The following is a 27,496-nucleotide window of genomic DNA, read 5'->3' on the forward strand; positions in this document are numbered from 1 at the left end:
CCCCAATCAATAAGCAGAATCAGCCAATATTTATTTAAAATATAACATTATTCTTCTTCCTTTTTTTTCAAAGTTGTGCACTTTTATTATTCTGTGTGTGACTACCCCATTGTATGCGTTTCCATATTGATCTCTGCCGTTTCTGTCTTGTCTTTCTCACGCCATTAAGGTCCATTAAGTACAGGACTCAGTCAGTGGTCAGTGGACAAAATAACCGTTCCCTGCCATTCACATCTTACCTGTAAATTAAACTGTGATTCACTGTGATACTGTAAGTACTGTTTGTGATTTTACAGTATGCTAATCTGTCAAACCAAATAATAGGTATTATGCTTTTTTCAGAATTACATAACACAGGCACTGTTGTTGAATGCACTACTTCTGGATGCTCAAATAAACGTCTGTCCTTGAATGTTGCTTCTGCAGATCCTGATTCATGCTTCATACAAAACAAATTTACCACGGACCTGTTATATACGCAGGCTGAATTATCGGCAGTGAATAATGATGAGGATCTTGGGAAATAGAAGTAACATAATAACTGATGTTTTGCTCAGAATAAAATGTAAAATAGTTGTGGTGTGATGATTGGAGATGTAGAAAGCAGTGGAAATTCCCAAAAGTTAGTCAATACATCTTAACTAGTACAGGAAGTCTGCTCTGTCAGGGTCAGCATACTGTCAAACCATTCTATTCACAAAAAAGGTTACACAAGTTTGCCTCCAGTGGCCCCTCCTCCATCAGATGTTTAGATAAAGTTACTGTACAATTGTGAGTATAAACAATAATTGTTTGAAATACAGCAGAGCATATGATGAACGTTTTTAAAGATATTGTAGAGTTACTCTGGTTGCTCTGATAAAATTTGGTTTTATTGTCACATCTCCACCCACAGAAAGTGATAAACTGAAACTGTGTCACTGTGGGCTAACTTTGTTCTCTTTTACATTAGTCCTCATTTTAATGTAGATTTCACCTCTGCATGGACTACAAGGAAAGGTATTGTTATGCTAAAACACCAAGTGCAAATGTTAAAACACTGAAATGTTGTTATTTAGATACAGTTTCATTCTGGTATTCAGAAATATCACAACAGCTGTAGCATGTTGTGCCTGCTGAGGAAACTGCCAACCAACCCGTCTATAGCTACTAAGGGATGCACCTGTCATGATTCCCTGCATGTCCTGTTTTGAACTTTTATTTTGAAGCCATTTCCTGTCATGTGCCACCCTCACCAGCCCTAGCTTCACTCTGCCCCTGATTGACTTATATTACATACAGCTGTTGCTCTTTATCGCTGCCTGGCTTGCCTTTAAAATCACCTCACCTCCCTCAGCTCATTGTCAGTGTTGTGTTTGTCCTCTGTGCATGGCCCCTGTTGGCACTGGTCCGCTCCTCTGTTATTGCCTGTTCTGGCTCTCAGTTTCTAATTTAAAGACAATGCTGGCCTGGGTTTTTGCCCCAAGCTTTGTTAACCTGTGAAGAGTGTTTATGTTACTTGTTAACCTTTTTAAAATGAATGTTTTAAGTTGCTCACCTGTAAAACTGCAAAGAGTGTTTGAGTTATTCAGTATTTACCCTATGAAGAGTGTTTGTTATTCACCTTGAAGGAGATTTATTTTCCTGTAAACCTATATAAGCATTCAAATTAAACACCCTGTGAATCACAGGAAGATTTTGTTACTTGCCTAGTGGACTTGTTAAGAGACTGAAGTTAGTCAGCTTTGTTATTTGTTGTGGTTCCGGTTCCAAGTACTCCATTAAGTACCACCCCTGCTCTGCCTGCCCTGTGAACCGTCCCAAGTCAAAACAGGTGAGTTCTGCCTCAAGTACAACAAGAACAGTATTGCTTCAAGGCAAAGCCCAATCCTCAATCTTTTGGGTTTCATGTCCTAAATACATACTGTATTTTCCATAGAATTAGACCATAAATAATGATTAATAATCTAGAGTCTTCACTGGATTGAAAAACTGACTGCCCAGTCTCTACTTTGAGGGTTTTGCTTTTTTTTTAGGTTACACTAAAATAATTCATACAAAATGGATATATACAACTACATCAACAAACTAGGAAATGGTCACAAAAGCCAGGAAGTGAGCCAAAAAAGTCTTGCTAGAACTGCATCCAAAGATGCAAATATACCAGTGTCCCAAAGAGCTGGCGTGCTATCCAGAGGGAACTAATCTCACCACTATCAGGTCATCAGAGCAGGTCAGGGAGCGCCTGTGAAGTTTGTTAAGGTAAAACACACCTGCTGTTGAAAGATTTGCATGTCAACCACTTGAGCTGTAATAACTAGCAGCGGATCTTTAACCTAGTTAGAGAGGAGCTCCTTTTTTTCACACTAGAAAGCCACAAACGCCGGTCTGTCTGGGTAAAAGGCTCATTGTGCCAGCATCCACACAGCAAACAAAATCGGGTCATCTGCACCTGTGTACAACTGCTGAACACAAATTATTTCTGTTATCCCCCATGCTGGGATTTTAAAAAAATATATTTGGTATTATCTGTCACTAATCTGAAAACTCTTATAGTCTACTTTAGTGTATTTTTTTCTTATCTCATTCTTAATCTCATCTCTCTCATTCATTCCCTCCCTCCATCACAACAAGCCTGGGTTTCAGAGGGAACTTGGTTTCTAATCCTGGCTGTTGATAAAGGATTACAGCCGAACAGTCGGGAGCTTTTTCTGATGCGTTATTGCCAAACTTCTGTTGAGGCCCTGGGGCTGAAACGCCCACGCCTGCCCGCCTCCGCCCAGAGGACGCACTGAGCATGATAGCTGTCAAACTACAATTTGAATAAGTGTTTGACAGCTCTCCAGCACACCGTGCAATTGTATCCGCATATCTGTCTATGCACCTAAGGCATCCATCCATTTATCCGTTCTTCCCTCTAGCCAGCCTCCATCTTCAGCAGAGCCATAAATTAGGCTTCACTACTACATTTTGGCATACAACTGTACATAATGGCAGTACTGTCTTCATTTGTGTTTAAATCTAAATAGGCTATAGTTTGTTTAAAATGTTTCTACTGTCCACTTCCTTAACGCGTTTTCTTTTTTTAATTCTGACTCGAACAGCAACTTTCTTTTCTCCACTTCATCAAAGTGCCACAGAAAAAGCAGCTGGGGGAAAAAACACAGCAGTTGTTTGAGCCGGCGAAACTAAGAGCACGGATGGCGTGAGCTTGTTCCTCTTTTCATCCACTCAGCCAGATACGCACAGCTCTAACTTCCTCCTACAAGTCCAGTGCGCTCCGCTCCGTCGCCCCGTTAACATCATCAGTCTAACCCAAAGGAAGAAGCGACTGTAAAGAGATGGAACCTACTTAAAATGAAACGAGGAATATTATTTCCATAGTCCGAGTCTAGACGCTCAGAAATAACCACAGAAATAAGAGTCGAAGTGACTGGTTGAAGCGCGGTAAGTGTCCTCTTATCTGTGTTTGTTGGTGGGGGAAAGGGAGTAGCCAAACTGCGTGAAAGATGGTTGTAAGAAAAATGAATTGGCTATGAAATAAGTGTCTCTTACAGATTTAGGGAAGGGTAAGAAAGTTATGGTTTGCTGGTAGACAAATTAACGCATATAGTAGTTGCAAAAAGAGGAACTTCGATGTCTGAGTTGAAACAACCACCGCCTATAAGTCACTGTATATATAATGTAGACGACCTGGCAAAGAGTTAAAGTTGTCAAATGTGAGTTTTTGTCCCAGTGAGGGGATTTTGGCCGGTCCTCATTTTCTGAAACAATTATTGAATTATTGAAACCCCAACTTTTCAAACGTTCATGGTTGGTTGCTTTGAGAGAGAAGCCAAACCTGAGTTTTGAGGTCAAAAGTACCTTCCTGTAAAAAGTCACAACAACAAAAATCTATAACTAATACTGTGTGTACAAAATGTAAAACTTTCTTTATGACCCTATTCTAAGTTAAGGTTGCAATTAATTGCATGATTGTTTATTTCATTGATTATTTATTCCCTTATTTACAGGTGTGGTTAGTAAAATGTCATAAAATAGCAGCAAACTGCCCAAGGTGATGTTTTATGATGTCTTATTTTGTCTATTTAACTGTGCAAAGTTTACAATGACATAAAACAGAGAAAAGCAGCAAAGCCTCACATTTTCAGAACCAGAATTTTTGGCACTGTGTTTGATGACTGGCACAGCTGATCAATCTGCTATAAAAGATAGTTGCTGATTTATTTTCTATTGATTAGTCAATGTCTTGCAGATGTCATACAACATTGTTTTCTGCCCACAAACAATTTACATAATCTCATATGTGACTATAGGCATATTATGTTAAACTAGAGTAGAAATCATGTCAAATATATGAAATGTTTACAATCATATACCTAAAAACACACATTGTATGTTCATATGCAAAGTGTGTGAATTGTAATTTTAAAAAAAATTATCGGTATTAGTTTTTCTACTGTATCAGTTGGTTTTCTGTCAAATAAATCTTGCCGATAGTGCCAACATCTGTCACATTGTAGCACAAATGGTGCAGAAGCCCCATGAGGTTTGACAAACAGAAGTTAAACTGACTATTGGTTGAAACACCCTGTAGTCCAGAGACTTATGAAGATGAGCATCAGAGGTTCAGGAGCAGGACCATGCCCCTAACGCACGCCTTCCCCTGCTACCTGCCTATAAATACTTCCACTCTCTAGCTGCAGTGTGTTTTTGTTTCCTGTTAATGGCACCTGTAGTCTGGCTTGCTCTAACCATGCTCACTTTCTTCAGTATTTGTGGACTCCATCTTCTGTTCTGCTGCAGCAGATGAACTGCTGTCCCTCATGTGTGGTCTTCATCTTCTTCTGCCAGCATTCTTACCACATGCTGGGCCTCCACCAGTTGCTGAGATGCTGTCTAGCTCTGCCCATGCTGCAGGACTCCATCCAGCATGGTGGGCCACCCTTCAGCCTCCCAAGCCGGGCCACGGCTGGTTCTTCTTCTGTTTCTGCTTTTCCCCTTCTTTCTTGCCCAGGCGCTGAGCCGCCTCCTCCTCTTCTGTTGTCTCTCCCGCTCCTTTCCTCCTTTCTATCTTATTCTGGAACCAGGCTACGTGACTGTGTTTACTCCCTTTCCTGGCACCGAGCTGCCATTTCTCCTTTCTTTCGCAGTCACTGGGCTTTCTGCGGCCTTCTCGTTCTGTACCAGTACCAGGTTGCAATCTGCTTTCTCCTCCGCCATCTCACTTGTTCCCCTGACTGAAGCTGCTGCCTTGCCTCCAGTGGCCCCTCCTCCATCAGCAGTTGGTACTTTCAGTGCCATCACCCTGCGGCCATCTTTTCCTGTTCTGCCTGCCTCTTCGGGGGAGCCATCTGCGACTTCCTGTTTTGTGTCCCCTCCTTCTTCAGGTTAATTCCTCAACTCCATGGTGTTATCCTGCCTGAACTGGCCCTCCTCTGTTCGGGCCTCCTCCATGGCCATCCACTTTTCCTGGCTGCTCTCTCAGTGGGTTTCTGGAGGCTTGTAGAGCATGACATTGTTTGCTGATTCTTGGCCTATGGTTCTCCAGTCTCACATTCAGGATCAGAGCAACAACCCCAGCAGCCAGTAGGGTATACCAGACCACCTTGCAAAGATCAAAGGATGAAGGGCCTTCCGTGCCTACCAGCAGTACATCCACTCAATCCTCAGCATCTCTCCTCTTCATAGGAAGGTCTTCTGGGGGATCCGCCACATGGATTAACCAGAAGCCTGTAATAATCACCAAGCAGAATAAGCACAAAGTTCTACGTAGGCGTGGTCCTGACTCTTTTTCTGTTGATAGGTAACTTAATAACAATTCAAGTAGCAAGTAAAAGCTTGGGACAGTTTTCTGTCTTTCCTTCCTTATAACTGTGTAATGTCCTGTTGGTTGCATGGCAGAATGGCAGGCGATGTTATGGCCTGATAGGTGCAGACACAGCTGGGACACAGACACTGTAGGGATGCAAACTTTCACAGCCCACACCATTTACATCTGATGAGAAAAATCATCCCTCATAAAGAAGGTGTTATTATGGCATTTAGCTAAGTTGACAGATAGGAACTGGTACCTGTTCACTACTTGGACAGATGCAGGTGCAGATGGACATCCTAGGATAAAGATGTGACATGTAAGACAGTAATGCTGCAATGCATGTTTGGATTGTTTTGAGCCTTGTCATGCTGTGGCCTTCAGTCAACAGCACATCAATGTCTACTTGTTCTCCACACACCCTGAAACCTTGTGCTGACTGCAGCTTATGCTCTTATAGATTTATTGCTGCACAGCCTGGAATAGTGGAGATGTACTAGAATATTTGGGTTAAATAATAAGTAAATAATATTCTATAATAATATAGTAAACTATATTCTTCACTGTAAAAACTGCAACTTGTATTCTTTGGCATAAATAACAGTTCAAGTTGGTAAGACATAGAAAATTAAATTATCAGTAAATCAATAAAAAAATCTAATTGTGTCAACTAACCAAGCTCATCTGCTACTTCAACAAAAGTGAGTAAGTCCTGATAAATTTGAATCTTAAACTGATTCAGACTGAGAAGGTTCTGCTAACTAGTTTTTTTTTTAGTTGGAGAATAGAGGAAACAAATTTACTTAGTTTAACTTAAAATCATGAGTTCAGTTGAGCAAATGTACAATGAAATGTTTATTTGACTAAGTCATTTAAACAGATTGTGATCTTATTTGCATATACTTCATCAAGGTTAAAATTCTCCAGATTGTCCTTCTATTTTGTCACATAAAAAATTACATGATGGAAGTCTTTCAGTTTCTCTTTATATTTGTGTCCCAGAGGAGCAAGAAGGTTTTCTGTCTAACTAAAATGAAAACACTGAAGACAGTGATGAAGGGTCTCCATGTCAGACATGTCCTGTACTGTTCTTATATAAATCACTTTAGTCTTGGAGATCATTTGGAGGATACAGACTTGTAATAACTGCTATCAATGCAGCAAAAGCTGCCATGACAGACACAGATTATTACCCCCAGTTAAACTCCTAAAGAATACAAACTTGGTTGCAAACTAAGAGTTTTGAATGGACACAGCTCACAGATTTGAGTTACTTCAACTTTGTGTAAATTGACAGAATCAAAGATTCTGATCATGTAAAATATTATATTGCTTTAATTTAGAGTACATCAAAATTAAAAAATTTAAGTTGTATGAACTCAAAACCTACACTTAAAAAAATAAGCTTGTTTAACTCAAATTTCCTTTTTTACCATGTTCATTGGAAATTGAAATTATTTTACAGTCTGCATATTTTTATAATTGATAGTTTACTGTGAACTTCTACTACAGAATCACACTTCCTCCTGTTATAACTCCTCAAAATTCTATTTAACTAGGTAAGTGCTGTTTGTCACTTTGATAGAGACTAAGGCTGAGATGTAACCCAGCTCCTCTGGAAGGGGCTGTGAAGTTCAGCTGTGTTTCTAAGTGGGACTGGTGTCCTGATTTTGCATCAGCAGTGCTCTTGAAAAGTACAGAGCTTATTTTAAAGTGCGACTGTACAACTTGAAAATGAAATAGCCTAACACATTCTTCCTCTTTCAAGTGAAAAGTTGAAGACATAAGCAATTGAGCAAATCCTTGTTCCACCCTTCAGGTTTTCACTGCTACAGCAGAACTTAGTTTGGTTTGAAACGGAATCTTATGGCGGCTAATATTAGATAATATGAGCAGACTTTAGGTATTGTTGTGTAGCTGACATCACTGACTTTGTCACTCACTTTCTACCTGTGCAACTTTATATTACATTTTAACATGATAAGTAAACAGGATGACATGAAGCAGCTGACCCAAAGGATTCCTGGAAAATTAAGTTAGAGTCGTGCTATTTTCTTGGAATTATCACTTATGGCTACACATTGTTTAGCAAAAGTTGCCCAGTCTTGCTTTGAACCAGCATATCAACATACTGGGAAATGTGCTAATTCATTTTCTTCTAAGAGCTATATAATAATTAACAAACTCCCTGTCATATGTCCGGAGTCTTGCCAGCAGCTACTGTCCAAAAACAGCCTGCCACATCATGCTATAAAACCACTTTTTAAAACAGATTATAATTATAACAGGTTAAGTAATGAGCTGTACAGGTGTTGGTGTTAACTGTGTACACATCGAGGCTGGCTATTTCCCATGTTTCTGGTCTTTGTGCCAACATAAACTAGCCAGCTGCTGGCCTTAGCCTTTTATTAATGTACATATCAAGTTTCTCATGAAACTCCAGACAAGAAAATGAATGAGTGTATTTCCCCAAATATATAACTGTTTTTTCAAGTGTCGTTACAACTCCACACTTTTTTTTTTTATCCTTTTGGTCACATTGAAGCTCATGCTGTTGCGTGACATGAGAGGAAACGTCAAACTGTGTACCACAGGCTAATTTACTACCCAGCGAGTTGAAACGCATGTTGGCTGGTTTTTCTGCTGCTAGAAATCAGACGCTGTTGGTGATGACGTAGGATGATTTAGGATTTCCCTTTACATAGATGTTTCTTTTGAAATAATTGTGAAATTAGCACAGTCTTGATTCCACTGATGGATGGCACAGAGCAAGATGCAAATAGAAGTAACCGATTTGACGTAAGCTGGATGCCGCTGATGTGAAAGATCTATTTTTAAGAATGTTATATAAAGGAGGAGAACAGACATGAGAGATGAGAAACCGAAGCATAGAAGTGAAACTGTCAGACATGAGCAGTTTCTTATAGATTTATCTTTCGCATCCTATATTGTTTGGGATAATGGGACTTTATAGGCTTAATCACTCATGTTTGTTTTAACATCTGAGCAGAGCCAGTGAGCTGTTTCTAGTTCTTATGATAGGCTAAGTTAACTGTCTGCTTCTGTCTGTGGTCTTTATTTTCTCATTTCACTCTCTGAGAGAAATCAAGTAAGTGCATTGCCCAAAAACAGTGTTGAACTATTTCGTCACCATTATGGATTTTTAAATAATTTAATAGGATTTCCCCCTAATACTGTAAGTTTCCATTAGGTGAATTTTAAGTTGAATATTAAAATGCTGTCCCTAGAGGATGTGTCATGCAGTGAATCATCCCGTCCCATCCATTATGACAGATGAGTAGTAAAGTAAATACTCTCCTTTCATAAGGTCAGCATGTCTGAACACTATTATAATGTTTGTTTGAGGCCAGTACTGACAATATCTACAATAATGCAAAGGAGCAGATCAGCCTGGCCAGGCTCTAACACGCATATGCAAAGATGTGTGAATAAACCTGTAGAATCCCACAGTGAAAAATGTAGGCCTACTGAAAGCAACACATGCACCAAGATCCCCTCATTTTTCTTCAAACTAAAGCTCATGTCATCCACATAATTAGAATGATACTATAATCTCAAAAGAAAATAGCCACGGTCTAAGTTATAGTTTTGATATGAACATTCAGTCAAATGATGCTGTATTGAGCTGGTACCAACATCCCAGTCGGCAGCTTTATGAAGCTTTCTTCCACTGTAATGGTTTTGTTCCACTAAATCTCACTCACAATAAAAGCTTGATAAGATACGATAATTTTTTGTCCTGTTCATATTTGCCAAGTGCTGCAACTTGTGTGTCTTTGTTCAGGCTGTTTGAACGTGTGGATTTTATTTGATGTGTTCTGTAGCTGTTTACACCCTGATTGTGGCAAATCCATGACAGATGCATTTTTACCGTTAGCTCTGTGCTGATGTCAGGGAGCCTTGTCTGTTCATTGCTTAGAAGAGGAATTGTGCTACAGTTTTAAATAGAAATCAGAAATGACCTGCCTTTGATTGGACATCAGAAAGGGGAAGAATGTTTGGAACAGACAGAAAAAGGAAGCAAATACATGAACGCTACAAATTTTGACCTCAAGAACACTGGAATGTCCTAAATGTTAAAATGAAACATTTTCAATTGCTTACCACTGTTAACGAGTGGCAATAGGGCAGTATAGTAATGATAAAAACATTTATCCGTGCTGGTGTTTCCCGATTCTTCTGATTTGAGATTAATATATACCCACTGAGCATATCAGTTGCCATGTGATCTCTGGTAACTGAGCTCTTGTTGTTTAGTGCTCAGATTACTTCCTTTTGTTGCATTAAGTGCATTAATCTACTTCTCTGAATTGAAGGCAGATAGGTTACACAGAATAAATCTGTCTTTTATGTCCTCCTCATGTGTGTACATGAACCAACATGCATTAGAAACACTGCCTCCATCTCCCATCACAAACTCCTTCTTTGTTCTCGTGCTTGTTAAACCTTGTTCCATATTAACAGCTGCCTAATAAATTTCCCTGTAGATATGCAGATGCAGGGTGATACAATGTATTCCCTAGGTCTTATCAATGGATAAGGGCCCTTGAGCGGAATAAATTGTTGCCACACTAGATATGAAGACCTTACAGTGTTCATTCTTAGAAGATCTTAATGATACATTAGAATTACAACAGCAGTAGTTTGGCAGCAGTCAGGCTGCTGGTATCTTTAAAAACCATTAAGTCAGAATAAACACCAGTGATGCAGAAACTACAGAAGCATGGCCCCTCCCAACAATCATACCGTCATGTTGTTACAAGGCATCTCTGACTTCACAGTCTTCTGCTTGTAAGAATATCAAACATCATGTGGTGATGTTGGTGGTGATTTCCACCAGCTGAAAAAAAGATTGTCTCAGCTCTGTGTGACAGTTTGCAAATAGGTGCACAGTAGAGGTCATATTCTGCATTGTAAGCATGATACTAATTAAATTAGATTGGTTTTAAAATGGCTACTTAAAACACCAAGAGAATCAAAAATGAAAGAAATGGACGATGACACTTAATGCCTAATAATGGGCAAATACAATAAAGAACAAAATGGTAATAAGTGAATGTACAAATGATCCTAAAAACACACTACACCAAATAATCTAGTTACTTAAAAGTATTATGTCAAACTTAAAATTAGTTATTGGTGTTCTTTAACCAAATTTAAAGAGTAACTTATGAGTTCTCCTCCAGTTTAGCATTGCACCCCATAACTCACAATGAACTTTTTTTTCTCAGAATCTATGCAGCATATATCATCTTTATGATTTCACACTTTTTTTGTCCAAACCTATCAGCCACATTACCCAGAATGCAGTCTGACCACCAAAAAATGGTTGAGTTTGTTTGCCGTTACTGAACTTTAATTATTCTCAGTTGTTATCTACATGATTAAACCATAAATATGACTGTCTTGAGTTAAACGCGGTCCTTACCTTAATAGAAAGAAGATTGTCTCAGCTCTGTGTGACAGTTAATAGAAAAATAGAATAGAATGAATTATATTACACACACACAAGGAATTTGTTTCCAGTACAGAACCGATGGCTTTAACCATTGGGGGCAACAGGGGGGGTTTAGTGTCTTGCCCAAGGACACTTCGACACGTGGACCGCCGGCACTGAGACTCGAACCTCCAACCTTGTGGTTGGGAGACGACTGCTCTCCCCACTGCACCAAAGCTGGGGAACAATAGTCCGTATAAGATGGCACCACGGTCGCCACCCCAAAGTCTATCTCTCAAACAGAGCTATGCCGTAGTGCCTTCAGGACCTAGTTATTGATCTGTATGTTCTGTAGTAACACCTAGGTCAACAACTGCAAGAGGATTCCACATACAGCACATTAAGGATTATTACAAGCAATATCAAAAGTACAAGGAAAGAACTAGGAAAGAGCTAGTTTTATATCCACTCCTAGTATTTGACCAATGCTGTCTCTTTTGTAATGTTCAAAGGTCATTTACTGCTTTAATTGTTGATGTATTAAGTGTACAAGAATGCAATTCATAACCTGTTCATAACTTGATCCCAGAGGTTCAGGAAGCAAGAAGTGTTTGTCACAGAAGCTTGAAATTAATAATTAATGATTCAATTCCATATTTTTCTCAGCTAAAATCCCTTATTCCTATATTGTATATGAGGTTTATGTTCGGTAGTAAATGGGTGTGACATTCAATAAATTCCAGTATTCCCAGAATAACTTTGCCTTGTCCTAACTATCACATTTAACATCCCACTGACATGTTCTTGTTGGTATCCATAGCCTTCATGTTGTGTTGTTTCTCCACTGCTGTCCTCTTGCAGAAGGCACCATGGGCTGTGTGGGCTCAAAGGAGGAGGAGCCGGCTATCAGCAAAGGGACGAGCAATGAAAAGCTGCAGAACCGAGCACAGGTGGCCCACTATGTCAAAGACCCCACCACAGTGAACAAAGCTGTAAGCAGTAACAGTGTGACAGAAAAAAATAGTTGTGTTCGTTCTTTGGATCTTCCTGTAATCTTTGCTTTTTGGGGGTATCATTTCTCTTTGGATCTTAAATCTGACAAGGGGCTTTTCCTCAAGCCCCAAAAAGTTGGGAACCACTGCTTTAATCTTTAGAAATGTATTGTAGGTCATTGATCTGAAAAACACTGCTGGGAGAAAATCATAATGGAATAAAAAGTACTAAATGTTCCCTCTGGTATGTAGTGAAGTCACAGCATAAGAAACATCACAAGGAAATGCTGTACTTTAAGTACAATACTTGAGCAAATATCACATTCTAATCACATTCCACTACTGAACTTCAGTTTAGATGTTTAGCCTCATTATATGAGACCAGAAAGTGGTGAGGTTTTCTTGTTAATTAAAATGGACACTCAAACGCAGACGTGCCCTGGTTTTAAATAAAGAATGATGGTGTCAAATGTAAAAACAGTGAAAGAGAAAGCCAGTTTGATTGGCTGGTATCACAAATGACAGGAGACAGTTATTCTTGTTAACATGCTAGTTGCGAGTTTGCATACTGGCCAGACTTTGATCAGTGACGTGTGTAAAGTGGTAGCGCTGCTGCATGCTAAGTTAAGTGTGGTTCCTCTGACTACTGCTTCCTATGCACCGACTGTAACATCTCTTTCACCCTCGGTGAAGAAAGAGGAAGCGACAGAAGCAGAAACAGAGCACTCAGATAGACATGATCAAAACTTTAGTGTGAAGCAACTCCAACACCACACATACTGTACTGTATTTCATGATCTCACACATGTCTAAATTTACAGCCAGACTGACAATTGAACTGTCGCCTGCAAGTGAAAGAGCTCTAAAAATCCACTGTACACTGCTGCCCCAGCACCAGTTGGCAGGCTGAGTTACTGTAGCACCTGTCTGGTGGAGCGAACAGAAAACATAACAGGGCCAGATATTTTCCTCGGGAGCTGGTGGAGACTAAAGAGAGAGTGAATACTGAACTTACATTATTCAGGTGACCAGAAACCCGGCTCCAAGTGAATGCTAAAACCAGGAATGCTAATTTTCTTCCTGTTTGCACAGACCCCAAAGAGCTAAAAAAAAAATGCAGCTTTAGGAAGTTTTTTTCATTTTTCACTTTGAACTGAGCTTTTCTCTTAGCCTTATGTCTCCATATGTCTCTGTTTGACTCTACAGAGTAAAATGCCACCCAGTGCAAACGCTTCAGATGGTGAGTGATAATTGTTGTTTACATAATACAGTTCTCCCACATAGTGCACATTATGCATTGTAACCTTTAGTACTTATTCTTGATTCTGCCTTATATTGTAAAGTCAGCCACTAAATGTAGGTTTATTTCTAACCTCCCACCTTGTACTGTCAACACTAGAAAGTCCTGTATTTCTACAAAGCAGTCACTGCAAATAGCGTCATGTACGACAGTGCAGCTAAATACAAAAAAAAAAAAAACAACAAAAAGCTGTCTGATGCTCAACGACATGTGAGAGAGAGGAAGGGGAGTCAGTGTGTGGGTATCAGGCGATAGCCCATCTCACCGCCTCACCACACAAGCCTTCAATTCACAGACCAGCCTTACTGCTGTTATTATCAAGCATACAAGGAAGTCAGTTACACAGTCTAAGTATTGAGAACCCAGTGTTAGTTACAAAGACAGATGCGGTTCAGACTTGTGTCAACTAACACAACATGCACAGAAACCTATTCACTGCAGTCTTTCACTCTCACTCTTACTATCACATGTACACACCTACATATCAGAGATGCTGGATGAAAACCTCATGAAAATGTAAACTCTTCAGGTGCCAACATAAACAGGCTTGGTTTCAGCTTCATGATCAGTTTTGAATCGTTCTAACAAGCACAAAGACATTAAGCCATATGTTCTCAGAATGTAATCCTACAGAAAGTACGCATAGTTATAGCGTTCACAAGACAATGAAAAAGGAGCATATTTAGCACTCTATCAAGACCACAATGTATCAACATGAGGCCTTTTGCTTTTCTTGCTGTAGGAGGGACTATTGCCATGGCACTCTATGACTATGAGGCCATTCACGAAGGAGACCTTGGGTTCAAGAAGGGAGATAAACTCAAAATCTTAGAGGAGTAAGTGGACTATCAGCAGCAAGAAAGGCTATTTTATTTTTTTGTTGCTTCAGTTATGCAAGCAATAAGTTCACTGTGTGTTCCAAATTTAGTTTTTGGACTTGTCAGACGTGGTAAAGAAATATTCACAAGTGATGTCTTTTTTCTTTCTCTCTCTCTCTCTCTCTCTCTCTCTCTCTCTCTCTCTCTCTCTCTCTCTGCAGATCAGGGGAGTGGTGGAAAGCTATGTTAATCAGTACAGGTCAGGAAGGCTACATCCCCAGTAATTATGTAGCCAAAGATACTCTGCAGGCAGAAGAGTAAGTGTATCTGGTGAAGACTGAATATTAAATTAGTTAATTGATGCAGCTGTCAAATTCATTAGTTGCATAATTATTCTTAGATATAATAGTAAATATGAATACTAAAAGTAGTATTGTCTTTTATTCATATCACACTTTTTGTCATTTTTTGCAAACTAATAATGAACAAGGAAACAATGACACAGTATGAATGAAGAACCATTAAGAATCTGGTGTATTAAGTGATCTGTTTCCTGTTGTTGAGGTGGTTCTTTAAGGCCGTGAGCAGGAAAGATGCTGAGAGGCAGCTGTTGGCCCCTGAGAACAAATTGGGATCCTTTATGATCCGAGACAGTGAGACCACCGTGGGTGAGTGAAACTTGTTCAAACACAGATTCTTTTTCCTTTAGTGGAGAGGTTTATGTAGTTATAAACAAATTATTCACAGCCAAAATCCTAACAGGCAAATTAAACATTTGGGGTTTTTAACAGAAGTTAACTTCATTTTATTTCTTACACCTCGCACATTTCATGTCACTGCAAATGCATGCAAGTGTATAAAGCAAACGATCAAAGAATTTCTGTCAGGAGGCTTTGGAGACCTGACCTACAAGGACATTTTTCAGGTTGCAAGAAACACAAATCCAAATGAATGCTAATGCTGCTCAGTGTTTACTGGACATGTAAAGAGGCAACTGTTCGCTAACACATCAGCCAAATAAACCTCACTCTGATAATGTGACAGTGTTGTGTTCACAGCTTGTTTCCACTGTCCCCAAGAAACTAAAAATGTCAATTTTTGTTAGTGAATTCTTAATTTAAAGGCTGTATACATTCTAAATCCTCCAATCCTGATCAGAAATGGTGGGGAGTTTAAAGGGACACTACGCCAGTTTTGACTTGTAACATTTACTCGCCCTGAGAAGTACCACTTAAACTGCTAAAACAGTTGTGTGATATTCTGTGGCTCTGGATGGAGGCTTCTCATGTTTGCAACTCCAGATTTTTATTTCAACTTTGAAATTGTCACATGGTAACTGCCATTGTCTTTCTCTTTACCCACAGGCAGCTATTCTCTGTCTGTCAGGGACAGCGATGGCAAGGGCAATGACACCGTTAAACATTATAAGATCCGTACGCTGGACAACGGAGGATTCTACATCTCCCCCCGCATCACCTTCAGCACCCTGCAGGAGCTGGTCAGCCACTATAAGAGTGAGTTCACTACTGTCACAGTTCAGACTGTGCGCAGTTTGTCATTTCCTCACTGCTGTGTCTTAGTAGTCTAGCTGAGCTGTTACCTGTCTTCATTAAAACGATGATGTATGGAACTAATACGGAGTCCTCGGCCATCTTAAGAGGTCATTTCTCTCACATTTCACTGTTAATGGTCTCAGAAAAGAGTGACCTCAGTTCAGTCTGTGTTCCAGCGCTAAATGCTTGAGGCACTGCGCTCTCTGCTGGCTGACTTAGCAACCTTTATGAAACATTACAGAGGCAGTTGCTAAATCAGTTGATTGTACTGCTCTTTGATTAGAAGTAGCAGCAATATAAAAGTGTTCCTTTTTTTTGCCAACCACGTGCTGAATTTATTTGTGAAATTATACTCTTTTCCTCACAAATTAGAATAACGTTGTTGTGAGTCACAGCAAATAAAAACATTACATAAACTGAAAAAAGAACTTTTGACCAAGTTAACAAAGTGAAATCATGAAATCATTTGTTCTGCTTTTCCAGAGCAGGGAGATGGCCTCTGCCAAATCCTGACCAAGCCGTGCCTGAGCCTCAAACCTGAGAAGCCATGGGAGAAAGATGCCTGGGAAATCCCAAGATCATCTCTCAAGATGGAAAAGAGGCTTGGTGCCGGCCAGTTTGGAGAAGTCTGGATGGGTGAGATAGACCGGAATCATTTTAGAATCTAGACAGGATGGAGGTTTGATGGAGATAGGAAGCTAGCAATTTTATTATCTAATTGTATTTATTGTTTTGTTTTAAGCTACATACAATAAGCACACCAAGGTGGCAGTGAAGACCATGAAGCCAGGCAGCATGTCAGTGGAAGCCTTCTTGATGGAGGCCAACCTGATGAAGACTCTTCAGCATGACAAACTGGTCCGACTTAATGCTGTGGTCACCAAGGAGGAGCCTATCTATATCATCACTGAGTACATGGAGAAAGGTACAGCCTGGCTGTCTGTACAAGCACTTGTGCTCAGTTGCTGTGTTCTTTTCATTTAAGTCAGTGATAGCTGCACCTCCTTTGCTTAAAAAAAACGTATTTAGGGGAAACTCAAGCAAATCACAAGTCGATGATTCCCCATCAGGGGTGCTTGTATCCCATGGGATACTTTTGCAATTGGCAAGAAGTATGTGGAAAAACTGCAGGGTAGGTCAGCTAATAAAAAAAAACTGAAATCAGAATTTGAATCATCTGTAACACTTGAATACTGCATGTTGCATTTGAGAATGTGTGAAAAGTTGCAGGTAGAGGAGTCTTGAACAGTTGGTTCAAAGTAACAGATAAATTGTTGAAAATGATTGCTAAAACTACAGATAGCTATGAATCAGCTGCTCAGATAGTTTGCTAAAAGTAATGGACAACCTGTTGCAGTAGTTAGCTAAAAGTAGCAAAGATCTGAAATAGTTAAACAACGGTTTATGTAAATTACTAGCACTAATGGTTAAAATACCTAATGAAGGAATGTAATAGCTGTAGGTAATTGAAAAAGTTAGCCAAAAGTAAGAGAAATGTGTTTGACATATGTGGCTACATGTTATGAATAAATTGTTCAGATAATTAGCTAAAAGTAATAAACATAATTTGACATTAAATTAATTACTTAAAGGTATTGAAGCTATGGCTGTAATAGTTACAGTATAGATATTTTATCCTGAAGTTATACTGTAGGTTACCTAAAAGTAATGGGTAAGTGGTTACAGTAATTAGCTAAACATAGTAAGCCACTGAAATGTACCAGCTTCTGCTACTCCAAATGGTTGTAGTAACAACAGCAACTTTTTTATAGTTGCAAGTGTAAAATCAAGTCAGATGAGCGCATTTTGGAACATGCTGGGTTGTGTCGATAAAGACAGTACTGAAATTCATTTGACTGGGGTGTGCAAGTATATCAGACAAAACTGATGTTTGTGTGTGTTTACAGGTAGTTTATTAGACTTCATAAAGACTGATGAGGGCAACCGTGTCCAGCTCCCCAAGCTCATTGACTTCTCTGCCCAGGTGAGATTCATCATCGGTCCTCGGTCCAGACGTTGGCATGTGTAGAGCTACACTGACAGTAACAAAACATCTCACTCATTAGAAAATCTTCAGTCAGATAGTTTGAGGGAGTTGGTACCCTGCTGCATGTGGTGCTTTTCATTTAATACAAAGAACTAAGAGGGAAGTGAAGAGGAAGAAACTTAGATCTGCTTGTTGTGTTGCAGTCCATCTGATTATCATCAGATGGTGAGACTGTTCTAACACACAAGAAGGCAGTATATTTGTGAATAAATTATCATGCACATTATAGCAAATGTCTTTTGCTTTTACTACCAGCAGTGCAGTTTACTGATAGATTTTGTTTCAGCTCTGTTTCTAATATACAGTATCCAGTGTCTGAGAATATGGAAGTGTGTCTGTTTTAATAAGGAAATGCTGCTAATGTGGAAGAATCTGTTTCTGCTTGTTTTGTACAATGTCACTGCTGATAACGGTAACTATTGTGACCTATGCTTTGACTCTTTAACACTGACCTGTCTCCAGATTGCAGAGGGCATGGCCTACATTGAGCAGAGGAACTACATCCACAGAGACCTGAGAGCTGCCAACATCCTGGTCAACAAGGCTTTAGTGTGCAAAATTGCTGACTTTGGCCTCGCCCGTATCATTGAAGACAATGAGTACACAGCCAGAGAAGGTACAACACAATACTCACTGTCGTATGTTGTACAGCCTGGTATCATCAGCAGAAGAGATTAAGAAACTGTGGAACTTGTAACATGGGAGGTGCACAGTTTCACCAGTTCTTGGGAAAATACTGTGTCTCAGTTAGATGTGTGATTACAACATGAGTGACAAAAATAGTAGAGAGAAGAAGAGAGTGACTTGCTGTGTGGTTACTGAATGAGCACAGGATGTTAACTGTTGGACCAGCAGGAAATTCAGTAGAAGCCAACTAATGGCCCAATAACAGTGTCAGCATAAATACAAAATTTTCAATTTTCTCCAATTACCAGGAGCCAAATTTCCTATCAAATGGACTGCCCCTGAAGCAATCAACTATGGCTCTTTCACCATCAAATCTGATGTCTGGTCCTTTGGCATTTTGCTGACTGAGATTATTAGCTATGGACGCACACCATACCCAGGTAAGTAGGCTGCTAATTTTAATTCTGACGTATAATTTACCAGAGCATCTTTGAACAGTGAGCATCTTCCACTTACAGTTAGTACACAGAGGTTTTGTCCCATTTCTACACTTGTTTTAAAGTGTCCTTCCCAAACAAAGGACAGTGGTAATAATTACTCCCCACTGGAACCGAATAACGGCTGTGAATTTGGATTTTATTGAAGCTAGTGGCAAAATGGTAATACTTTACACAGCTTCACTATAGGTGTGGATTAATCATGTGTAATTTGATTCTTGTGCCATTTAACAGCACATAACTAATTCTCTTCAGTTTATCATTTATTATCATATGAGCTTACTGTATAGGTATCCTCTGATGCCAGGTGCTGTTGTGACAAGGATACGCTAGCTGCTGTGTGAAGCTGTAGCGCGAGCTAGATGCTAAGATCAGTATGTTAATATGCTCGCTGTGTCAATGTTAACTTGCTGATGTGTAGTGGATATAATGTTTACCATATTTACCACCAGAATTTAGAATTTTAGCATGCAAACCTTTTCTAATTAGCATTAAACACAAAGCTCAGGCTGTTGTAAATGTCAATAGTTCTGCAGGTACGTGACGATAAAACAAACCAAAATACTGAATACATTTTTGAAAAAAATCAGAAGATTACTAAAGTAATTGCAATTCATCCTGAGGTTACCAGTGAACTGATTGTCTGGGTATCATGACTGTCTGTACAAAGATCATCATAGTGCATCCAGTATTTTTTTAAATATTTCAGTTTGGACTAAAGGGGTGAACTGGCCAACTGACATCATCACACGGCCACAGAGCTACTGTAGCACCCCAGCCAGAGTCATCTAATGACAGCTCATAAGATAATCATCATTTATTTTTAAGAGGTCCTGGCTCTGCAGCCTCTCTTAACCCAGTCATGTGGTCTTGTTTTCAGGGATGACCAACCCAGAAGTTATCCGCTCCCTGGAAAAGGGCTACCGAATGCAACGCTTGGAATGCTGTCCCACTGAACTCTATGAAATCATGAAGGAGTGCTGGAAGAATAAGCCTGAGGACCGTCCCACCTTTGATTACCTGCAGAGTGTCCTGGAGGATTTCTACACAGCCACAGAGAGCCAGTACCAGCAGCAGCCATGAGACTTCGCATCTATAGATGTTATCTATTATTTGAACTCTTTCTTTCATTCTGAATCACTAGTTCAGTTTCTACATGCAACAGTTCAGAGATCATACACCTTCTACCTGTACCGCTCTCTCTTTCTTTCTCTTTTTTCCCATCCATACACGCATATAATGTATAGCAACATAGGACAATACAAAAATTATTGGGGAAGGTTGAAATTCCTGTTTGCTTTGGTGAAGAAACTAGACCCTACCTAACATTTTAAATATTCACATGGGCATGAATTAGAACATTTTAAATTAATATAACCAAATAGGAGATATTAAGAAAAGCAATATATCTGTAATGTGCACAGTAACTATTTTTATTACTACTATTAATATTATAACAGCACAGTCCTACCTCAGATTTGGGTTAGGGGCATAGCACAGTAATTATTGCCTGATTATCTTCTGAAGGTTTGATTATAGGCTTATATGGCTGCAGCTGCATCAGCTGTAGTGGAAATTTATTTTCACAGAACTGACCGTAAATCATTTGGCAGCCTTATAAATCAGAAGTGATTAGTGCATGATATGTACAGACAGATTGTGTGTTAGATATAGCTGTAGCCTCTAAAATAAAAAGTAACCCACAAAAGTATGCTTCACATAATTTTCTCTTGTACTCATTTTGTTTTATTCTACAGGTTGCACATATACACACTTATGCACCATTAGAAGACATTTCTATCTAGAGATAACTGTTGTATTACACCCTCACCTGTCTTTTAATTTTTGTATGGTCCCTGACTGTCAAACACATTTGAAGGTGTGTTACATAACAGTGTGTAGGAGGCTGTACTGTACAGTATATGCTGTTGTAAAAGCAGAACTATGATACACACAAAATATTATTTTAAACAAGTACAACGATACATGGCTATAGGTGTATATACATAATATATAAGCAAACAATTATAGACCACCCGAAAGCAGTCAGATTATGCTTCAGTATACCATCAAAGGAGTTATAAGGTTATAAGTACAACACAATGAAATATGTGCAGTGCTCAGCTCTGGTGATAATATGAGCAATTCAGCAGGCAAAACTGAAAAATGTATAGTGTTTTACATTGTGAAAGGGAAGTGGGTACTGTGACCTTTACAAAGTGCGAGATAAATGGCTGATTATGCTTCAATTCTTTATTTATATTCCACAGATATTGTCCAATAGGCTCTGAATTGTTTCAGCATAACTTCTTTGTACTGCCTTCAGCGAAGTGTTTGTTTGGTCATTTGCTTGTTTTTTGAAACTAAACATTTGGAGTATATTCTGTATGATCTGCAGACTCATGAAGAAAGCTGGTGTTTTAAAAAACTATTTAATATGAGGACATAGTAACTAATAATGCTTGTTGGTGGTTTTCCACTCATTAAATGTTTATCCTTTGTCTGGGAACATACTGAAAAAGCAGTGCATGTGCAGGTGATGTCTTTTGGCCTTATTTTTTCTGTTCAAAAAAATAATTTATTTGTGCAACTACTGTATGTTCATTTTTTTTAAGTGAAGGACCCATGAGTGCTATTTTCTCTACGCTGTTTTTGCATAACAAGTCTTGCACAATCACATATGGTTGAAAACCCAAGGGACCAAGATGGCAGCACGTGCATAACGTGAGGCTCATTGTCTCCCCAGAGATGCTTTGCATCCTTGGGTTGAATCTAATCTAATACAATATAAACGACAAGTAGGAGACTTGAAACATGGAATTAATTATAAATTACGACAATGTCATGTTGACTTCTTTAACTCCGATTGTTGCAATATGTGTTTTGTGGACTTAAATTTCAAAGGGATTATTGTCAGATACTTAATATCAGATTTTGTATCATCCATTTAGACAGAACGTAAGAAACAAAGTCGGAGATGATTTGCTTTGAAACACAAGTGATGGTGTATGTTACAATAGCGAATCAGTTCCCAGCTCTGTACATATATTCATAAGGCTAAAAAAATGTTTTATGTTTTTTAAACAATATAAAACCTTTTGCATATTTTCTTAGATGCTTGGTTCAACACAGCTGTGCTGAAAATTTCAAATAAACTGCTTTAAAAACATGTATGTATCCAAATGTGGATTTATATAACAGAAAACAATATTTATTTTTAACACACTAGGTCGTTTGCAATTATCGAAGGTAAGGCAAATTTTAATATATTCGTTTAAAAATCATAGCTAACAAAAGGATGGGAAGAATACTCTAGGCCTACATATCTTTTAAAGCATATTAGTCTATTAGCAGTAGAAGTAGTTTGAGAAATTACTGTCACTGATTCAAAGTGTGTTCACTAAAGTACTGTACTAAAATACAATTTTGAGGTATCTGTAGACTTCACTTGAGTATTTTCATTTTCAGCTACAGTATCTCATACTATGATTTCGCTAGCCTATTTTAGAGGCAATATCAATAATGTATAAATAATTATGATCCAGTAATATTAAATATGATACATTAATTTAAAATGTGGCGTTCTGCATAATGAGTACTTTTGGTAGCATATTTTAAGTAAGCTATATTTTGATTGAAACACTTTGGTGCTCTTTTTCTTAAGTAATTTTTGAATGCGGAACTTTTACTTTATACTGTGCCATTGTTACTTTTACTTAAGCAGATAATCTGAGTATATGTTGTAAACCTCCTGCATATCTGGGTGTGTCAAATTAAAAAAAGAAATTAATTAATCGGAAACACCACGTTCTGCGACGTCATTAATGACACGTATTCAAAATGGCGGCCGCGACTATGGTAAGTGGAAAAGCTGACTCTTGGTCTTCAAACTACATATCGTTCATAACGCTCTCTCTAAATTAAATGAGATAGTTTTGTAATTGTGGTCAAGCAGATGTCTGTCTTAGTCGTTGAAGACCATTTAACGTGAACAAGTCACGGGTCTATAAGAGTTTGCTGCTGTTTGAATGTTGACGATCTTGCTAGCTGCTTGCTGGAGTTAGCTAGTTAACGTTACCTAGCTTGACTGTCAGTGAGCTGTGACTCAAAAACGGATTTGTTTCATTTATCTGGTAACTTATAGTAAGGTGTTATGCCAGAGTATAGATAGCCACATACGTAATTTTTAAACTGTTGTATGCTGTACAGCCAAGAGAAGTCGGCTAAGTGAACTTTGGATGAATGTGAGTTAGCTGTTAGCAGCTCTGTCAGGTAGCGTCAGTGTCAGGTTGTTGTAGCTGGCTAAAAGTGCTGAAAGGTGTCAAAGTGACTGCAGCAAATATTCTACAACATACAAACATAATATGAAATAACACTCTCTTTGTTAGTAAGTTGTGCTTGCACATTGGGATAACAAAAAAATGTCGTTTATGTCACTAGCCATGCTTGTTAACTTCTTTCACTGCTAGCGTTATAACTCAAAATGTATGTGCTCCCCTTGGATTTTCACATCATGTAGTGTTGTTTTACATTAAACAATAGATCAGTGACTTCAAAACCTAATGACAAAATAATAGCTATAAATCGGCAGTAACTCCAGCCTTGACTCTGTGGATAGACAGGTCTGTGTCAGCAATGTATTGTTTGCGCTCTGTCGTATTGCAACAGGATACTGAGAAAACTGTTATTCCTGTTCTGCCACAAGTTAATAATTTGACTCGGCACGTATAGGACGTTGTTATGTTATGTCCCCACTGAACAATAAGTTTTGTATGTTACCAGTGAATTGTCAATCTGTGAACTTTGTTGTTGTCAATTTACTTTTTGTTGCTGTGGCTTGATGTTTGATTGGGGTTGTTTTGCCAGAGGCAAAATCTTATCCCTAGTATCAGGTCCTGAGCTGACTGCAGAGGACAAGGACTGTATTTTCTGGGGCTGTACCTGACTAAGAATTTTGTCAGCCAACTCAGACTAGGCTGTTCACTATTAATATTGGACTGTCCTATTTGTTGTTGTTGTTTTTATTATAGACTATCAGTAATCAAACAGGCATGAACCCCAGTGAGTTTGGTAATCAAATGCAAAAGAGTGATGGAAACATATTTTTGAGCAGTGAAAATCAATAAAAAGCAGCTGCATATGATGCAAGATTTAAATTTCAACCTTTTTAAATTGATGATGTATAATCTGGGACTGCTATGCGGATTTGTCAGAGTAACGAGAAAGGAGGATAAGGATAATCACCTTTTTTGGCAGCCATCTGCGGCGCCAACTCAACCATGCCCCGTTGCCCCCGATGGTTAGAGCCATCGGGGGCAACAGGGAGGGTTCAGTGTCTTGCCCAAGGACTCTTCGACACGTGGACTGCAGGCACCGAGATTCGAACCTTCAACCTTCTGGCTGGGAGAGGACTGTGCTACCCACCGCATCACTGTCGCCAAGACAACACATTTGTATTTCTGTTGAAACAATGCTCTTAGACGCGATTTTTTTTTTTCTTCTGAGACATGGTTATAGCCTAGTTTACCAACACGTTTAAGCTTCTCTCATCAATGAATCACCAGCATGTTGTTTGATGCATGCCAACATGCACTATATATTTATGATTCTTCTTATTTATAATTCCTCATTTTATTTTTTCCCAGCGCATTTTTGTTGTCTTCCTAGTTCCGTTCAGATGGATGCATGTTGCAGAAACGGCAGGTAAATGGCCGTGTGTTACCCTTTAACAGAGATGTGAAAATAAACCGGATGCACATATACTAAACCAGCCACATCATCAAGGCTGTTAGTCTTTTCTCTTGTGAAAGTAGACCATGATGTTTGAAAACATTTAAAGTATGAAGTACAAATCTCACCTTTATGTGGCTTGTCCTAGTGGATTTTGTTCTTTTTCTCCTCATTCTGGTCAGCAATTTGCTAAATAGTGTCATTGGCAGTGGGGGTCTCAGTGACATATTTCAAGTGGGTGCAACCCCAATCACAGGGAGAAGTATTGACTCATGATTCGACTAGCTAACTTCCAGAGGCAGCCCTAGTGTTCTCCCACACTCTCTGGCAAACAGATGGTATATGAGATATTTTTCTTTGGCTCTGTGCCTTGAAGATGCCACAGCTGAACCATCTGGGTGACAGTGGTATGCAGTGTCCTGTGCTTCAGCTTTGGAGCCCTGCAGCTCCCTGTCCTTATTCAGTACTTTTCAAGTCATGGATTTGTTTGGAAAGATGTTTGATGTAATAATATTTGTTGTTTTTTTTTAGCCAAGAAATGTGGTGTGACTACATTTTACAGGCATCTTACATATAAGAGAGACAGCTAATTCTTGTTGATTTCAGTAGATCTCCCAAGTTTACTGTTTTAATATTGAGCTATGGCCTTATCCATTTTGATAGGTCAAGGTCAAGTGTTTATTGTCATATGCACAGTGAGGAAACATGTTTCCCTGTACAATGATATTCTTACTTCGCCGTCCACATGAATGTCACAGTATAAGTGAAATATAACGCAGATACATAGGTAACAAAATCTAAATCTCAAAATCTTAGGCACTATAAAACAACTGATGAAAGAAGCATAATGAAAAATAAAAAAAGAACACAATGTAAAACAGCCAATGAAAGAAGCATAATGAAGAATATAACAAGAACACAATATAATGAAGAGAAAATGTATGCTAATGGGAGCTGTGTCTACAAATAGTCAGCAGTGAGTGTGCAATTATGCATGTGCAGACTGAGTGTGTAAACGGTATGGGTGGAATTATGAGGTAGATCCTGAGTCAGCTGTTTAGGAGTCTGATGGCAGAGGGAAAGAAAGAGTTTTTCGGTCTAGAGGTCCTGCATTTCACACTTCTAAACCTCTGGTCAGAGGGTAGGGGCGTTAACAGTCCATGCTGGGGGTGGGTGGGGTCTTTGAGGATGGAGGCAGCTTTCCTGCGCACTCTGCGGTGGTAGATGCTCTGCGGAGAGGGCAGTGGAGTCCTGGTGATCTTCTGCGCAGCATTTACCACTCTCTCCAGGCACTTACAGCCCATAGCAGTAGTGCTGCCATACCAGATGGTGATGCAGCTGGTCAAGACGCTCTTGACCATGCAGCTGTAGGAGTTGCTGAGGATCCTAGGCGACATGCCAGACCTCCTCAGCCTCTTCGGGAAGTACAGCCGTCGTTGGGCCTTCTTGACGAGCTGTGTGCTGTTATGTGTCCAGGTGAGGTCCTCACTGATGTGGACGCTCAGGTATTTGAAGCTGCTCGCCCTCTCCACTTTGAGCCCCCCGGATAAACAGTGGCTGATGAGTTCTCCTCACCTTCCTCATGTCCACTATCATCTCTTGTTTGATAGGCAGACTTGCATCCCAATATGTTAAAGCCCTAACTATGTTTCGGGTGCAATTGGAGAGCCACTGAAATGCTATAGGAAAGTTGAGCATCCTTAACTGCCAAACTGTAATGCAATGAAACAGCACCTTTGCAGGTGAGGTGTTAGCCTTTTACATAAGTTATGACATAACAGGAAATTGTTAGGATGTAGTTGTAGGTTTACTCTGCCTGAAGGAAATTCTTAAAAGAGATGAGACACACACTGTTGCCAGTGTTCAGTAACCGCTGTAACAAATGCACAGTATTTGTAATTAGCAGGCAGGCCCAAACAGAATCTGTTTATTTTTATTTTACAGTTTTCTGTGTGACCTAACCTAAAATAATATTGAGCAGGGTTAAAGAAATCACTTTATATATGAACTTTTAAATTTGAGAATTTTTTAAGAGAACATTTTAAGAGGGAGGCAATCACGTACTTGTATTCTGAGTTTCTACTTTCTTTTCAAAATCTGTGGAAAATCAGCAGAGGTGTTGTTGGGATTCTGCGGGTGCAGATTTCATTTAGGTCTGGTAGTTAGTTTAAATTCTTATATACGTTATGTGGTCTGATGAAATTGGTTCATGTTTAAAATCTTGTTGTCTTGCATACATAATGTTTTGCAATGAATCTCACGGTGTGCACATTATGCAATGTTTGTGCTTCTGTATATCTGCGTGATGAAAAATTTGGTGGTGTCTGTTGCAGGAGACGTGGTGGGCCTTGTTGATATTGTCCTTGTTGCCCATGGTTCGACCCTTCTATGTTCCTGGAGTTGCTCCCCGGGACTTCCGTGAGGGTGATGGATTAGATATAAAGGTGAGTCTAAAGTGTAGGTGATCAGCATTTTGCAGACTGCCAGTAGTTTTTTCAAACAGTCAGCCATGGAGGACTCTCGGCAGCTAAAAGTCTGAAACATAAGAGGTCATGTTCTTTTGCACAGAGAGTAGAGTACAGTAGAGTAGGTACTTTATTGATCCCACAGTGGGGAAATTTCTGTGTTACAGCAGCAATAGAGAACAACCAACATAACACCATAAGAACAGACACATAAG

General features: G+C 39.2%; 2 protein-coding genes across 5 annotated transcripts in view; both read left to right on the forward strand.

Moving 5' to 3' along the window:
• Positions 1-1,356: 1,356 nt before the first annotated feature.
• Positions 1,357-20,365, forward strand: hck (HCK proto-oncogene, Src family tyrosine kinase). 3 transcript variants are annotated; one of them, XM_020617263.1, is made up of 13 exons: positions 1,357-1,813; positions 12,114-12,244; positions 13,451-13,484; positions 14,287-14,380; positions 14,584-14,679; positions 14,927-15,030; positions 15,727-15,876; positions 16,399-16,551; positions 16,658-16,840; positions 17,823-17,899; positions 18,425-18,578; positions 18,898-19,029; positions 19,967-20,365. In XM_020617263.1, the coding sequence occupies exons 2-13, from the start codon at positions 12,122-12,124 to the stop codon at positions 20,167-20,169; spliced, it is 1,503 nt and encodes a 500-aa protein (XP_020472919.1). In that variant the 5' UTR covers positions 1,357-1,813; positions 12,114-12,121; the 3' UTR covers positions 20,170-20,365. The 3 variants fall into 3 exon arrangements, with proteins under 3 accessions (XP_020472919.1, XP_020472921.1, XP_020472918.1); XM_020617265.1 differs by lacking the exon at positions 1,357-1,813 and adding an exon at positions 2,113-2,241; XM_020617262.1 differs by lacking the exon at positions 1,357-1,813 and adding an exon at positions 2,904-3,426.
• A 2,503-nt stretch (positions 20,366-22,868) lies between these two features.
• tm9sf4 (transmembrane 9 superfamily protein member 4) overlaps positions 22,869-27,496 on the forward strand; it is a 14,974-nt gene continuing 10,346 nt past the window's right edge. The window contains exons 1-2 of one of the 2 annotated variants that reach the window (XM_020617231.1): positions 22,869-22,944; positions 27,150-27,260. In XM_020617231.1, the coding sequence (XP_020472887.1) occupies positions 22,927-22,944; positions 27,150-27,260 (129 nt within the window). In that variant the 5' untranslated portion in view covers positions 22,869-22,926. Of the gene's footprint in view, positions 22,945-24,646; positions 24,790-27,149; positions 27,261-27,496 lie in introns of those variants that run through there. The other variant, XM_020617232.1, reaches the window with a different exon arrangement.

Source organism: Monopterus albus, unplaced genomic scaffold (genome assembly GCF_001952655.1).
Source record: "Monopterus albus unplaced genomic scaffold, M_albus_1.0 scaffold187.1, whole genome shotgun sequence".
Lineage (NCBI taxonomy): Eukaryota > Metazoa > Chordata > Actinopteri > Synbranchiformes > Synbranchidae > Monopterus > Monopterus albus.

Bases quoted from the DNA above. Each gene is read 5' to 3' on its own strand.
- hck (XM_020617263.1), top strand. From the start codon at position 12,122: ATGGGCTGTGTGGGCTCAAAGGAGGAGGAGCCGGCTATCAGCAAAGGG. The intron at 12,245-13,450 runs GTAAGCAGTAAC...TTGACTCTACAG, and splicing joins CCACCACAGTGAACAAAGCT to AGTAAAATGCCACCCAGTGC. The intron at 14,680-14,926 runs GTAAGTGTATCT...CCTGTTGTTGAG, and splicing joins GATACTCTGCAGGCAGAAGA to GTGGTTCTTTAAGGCCGTGA.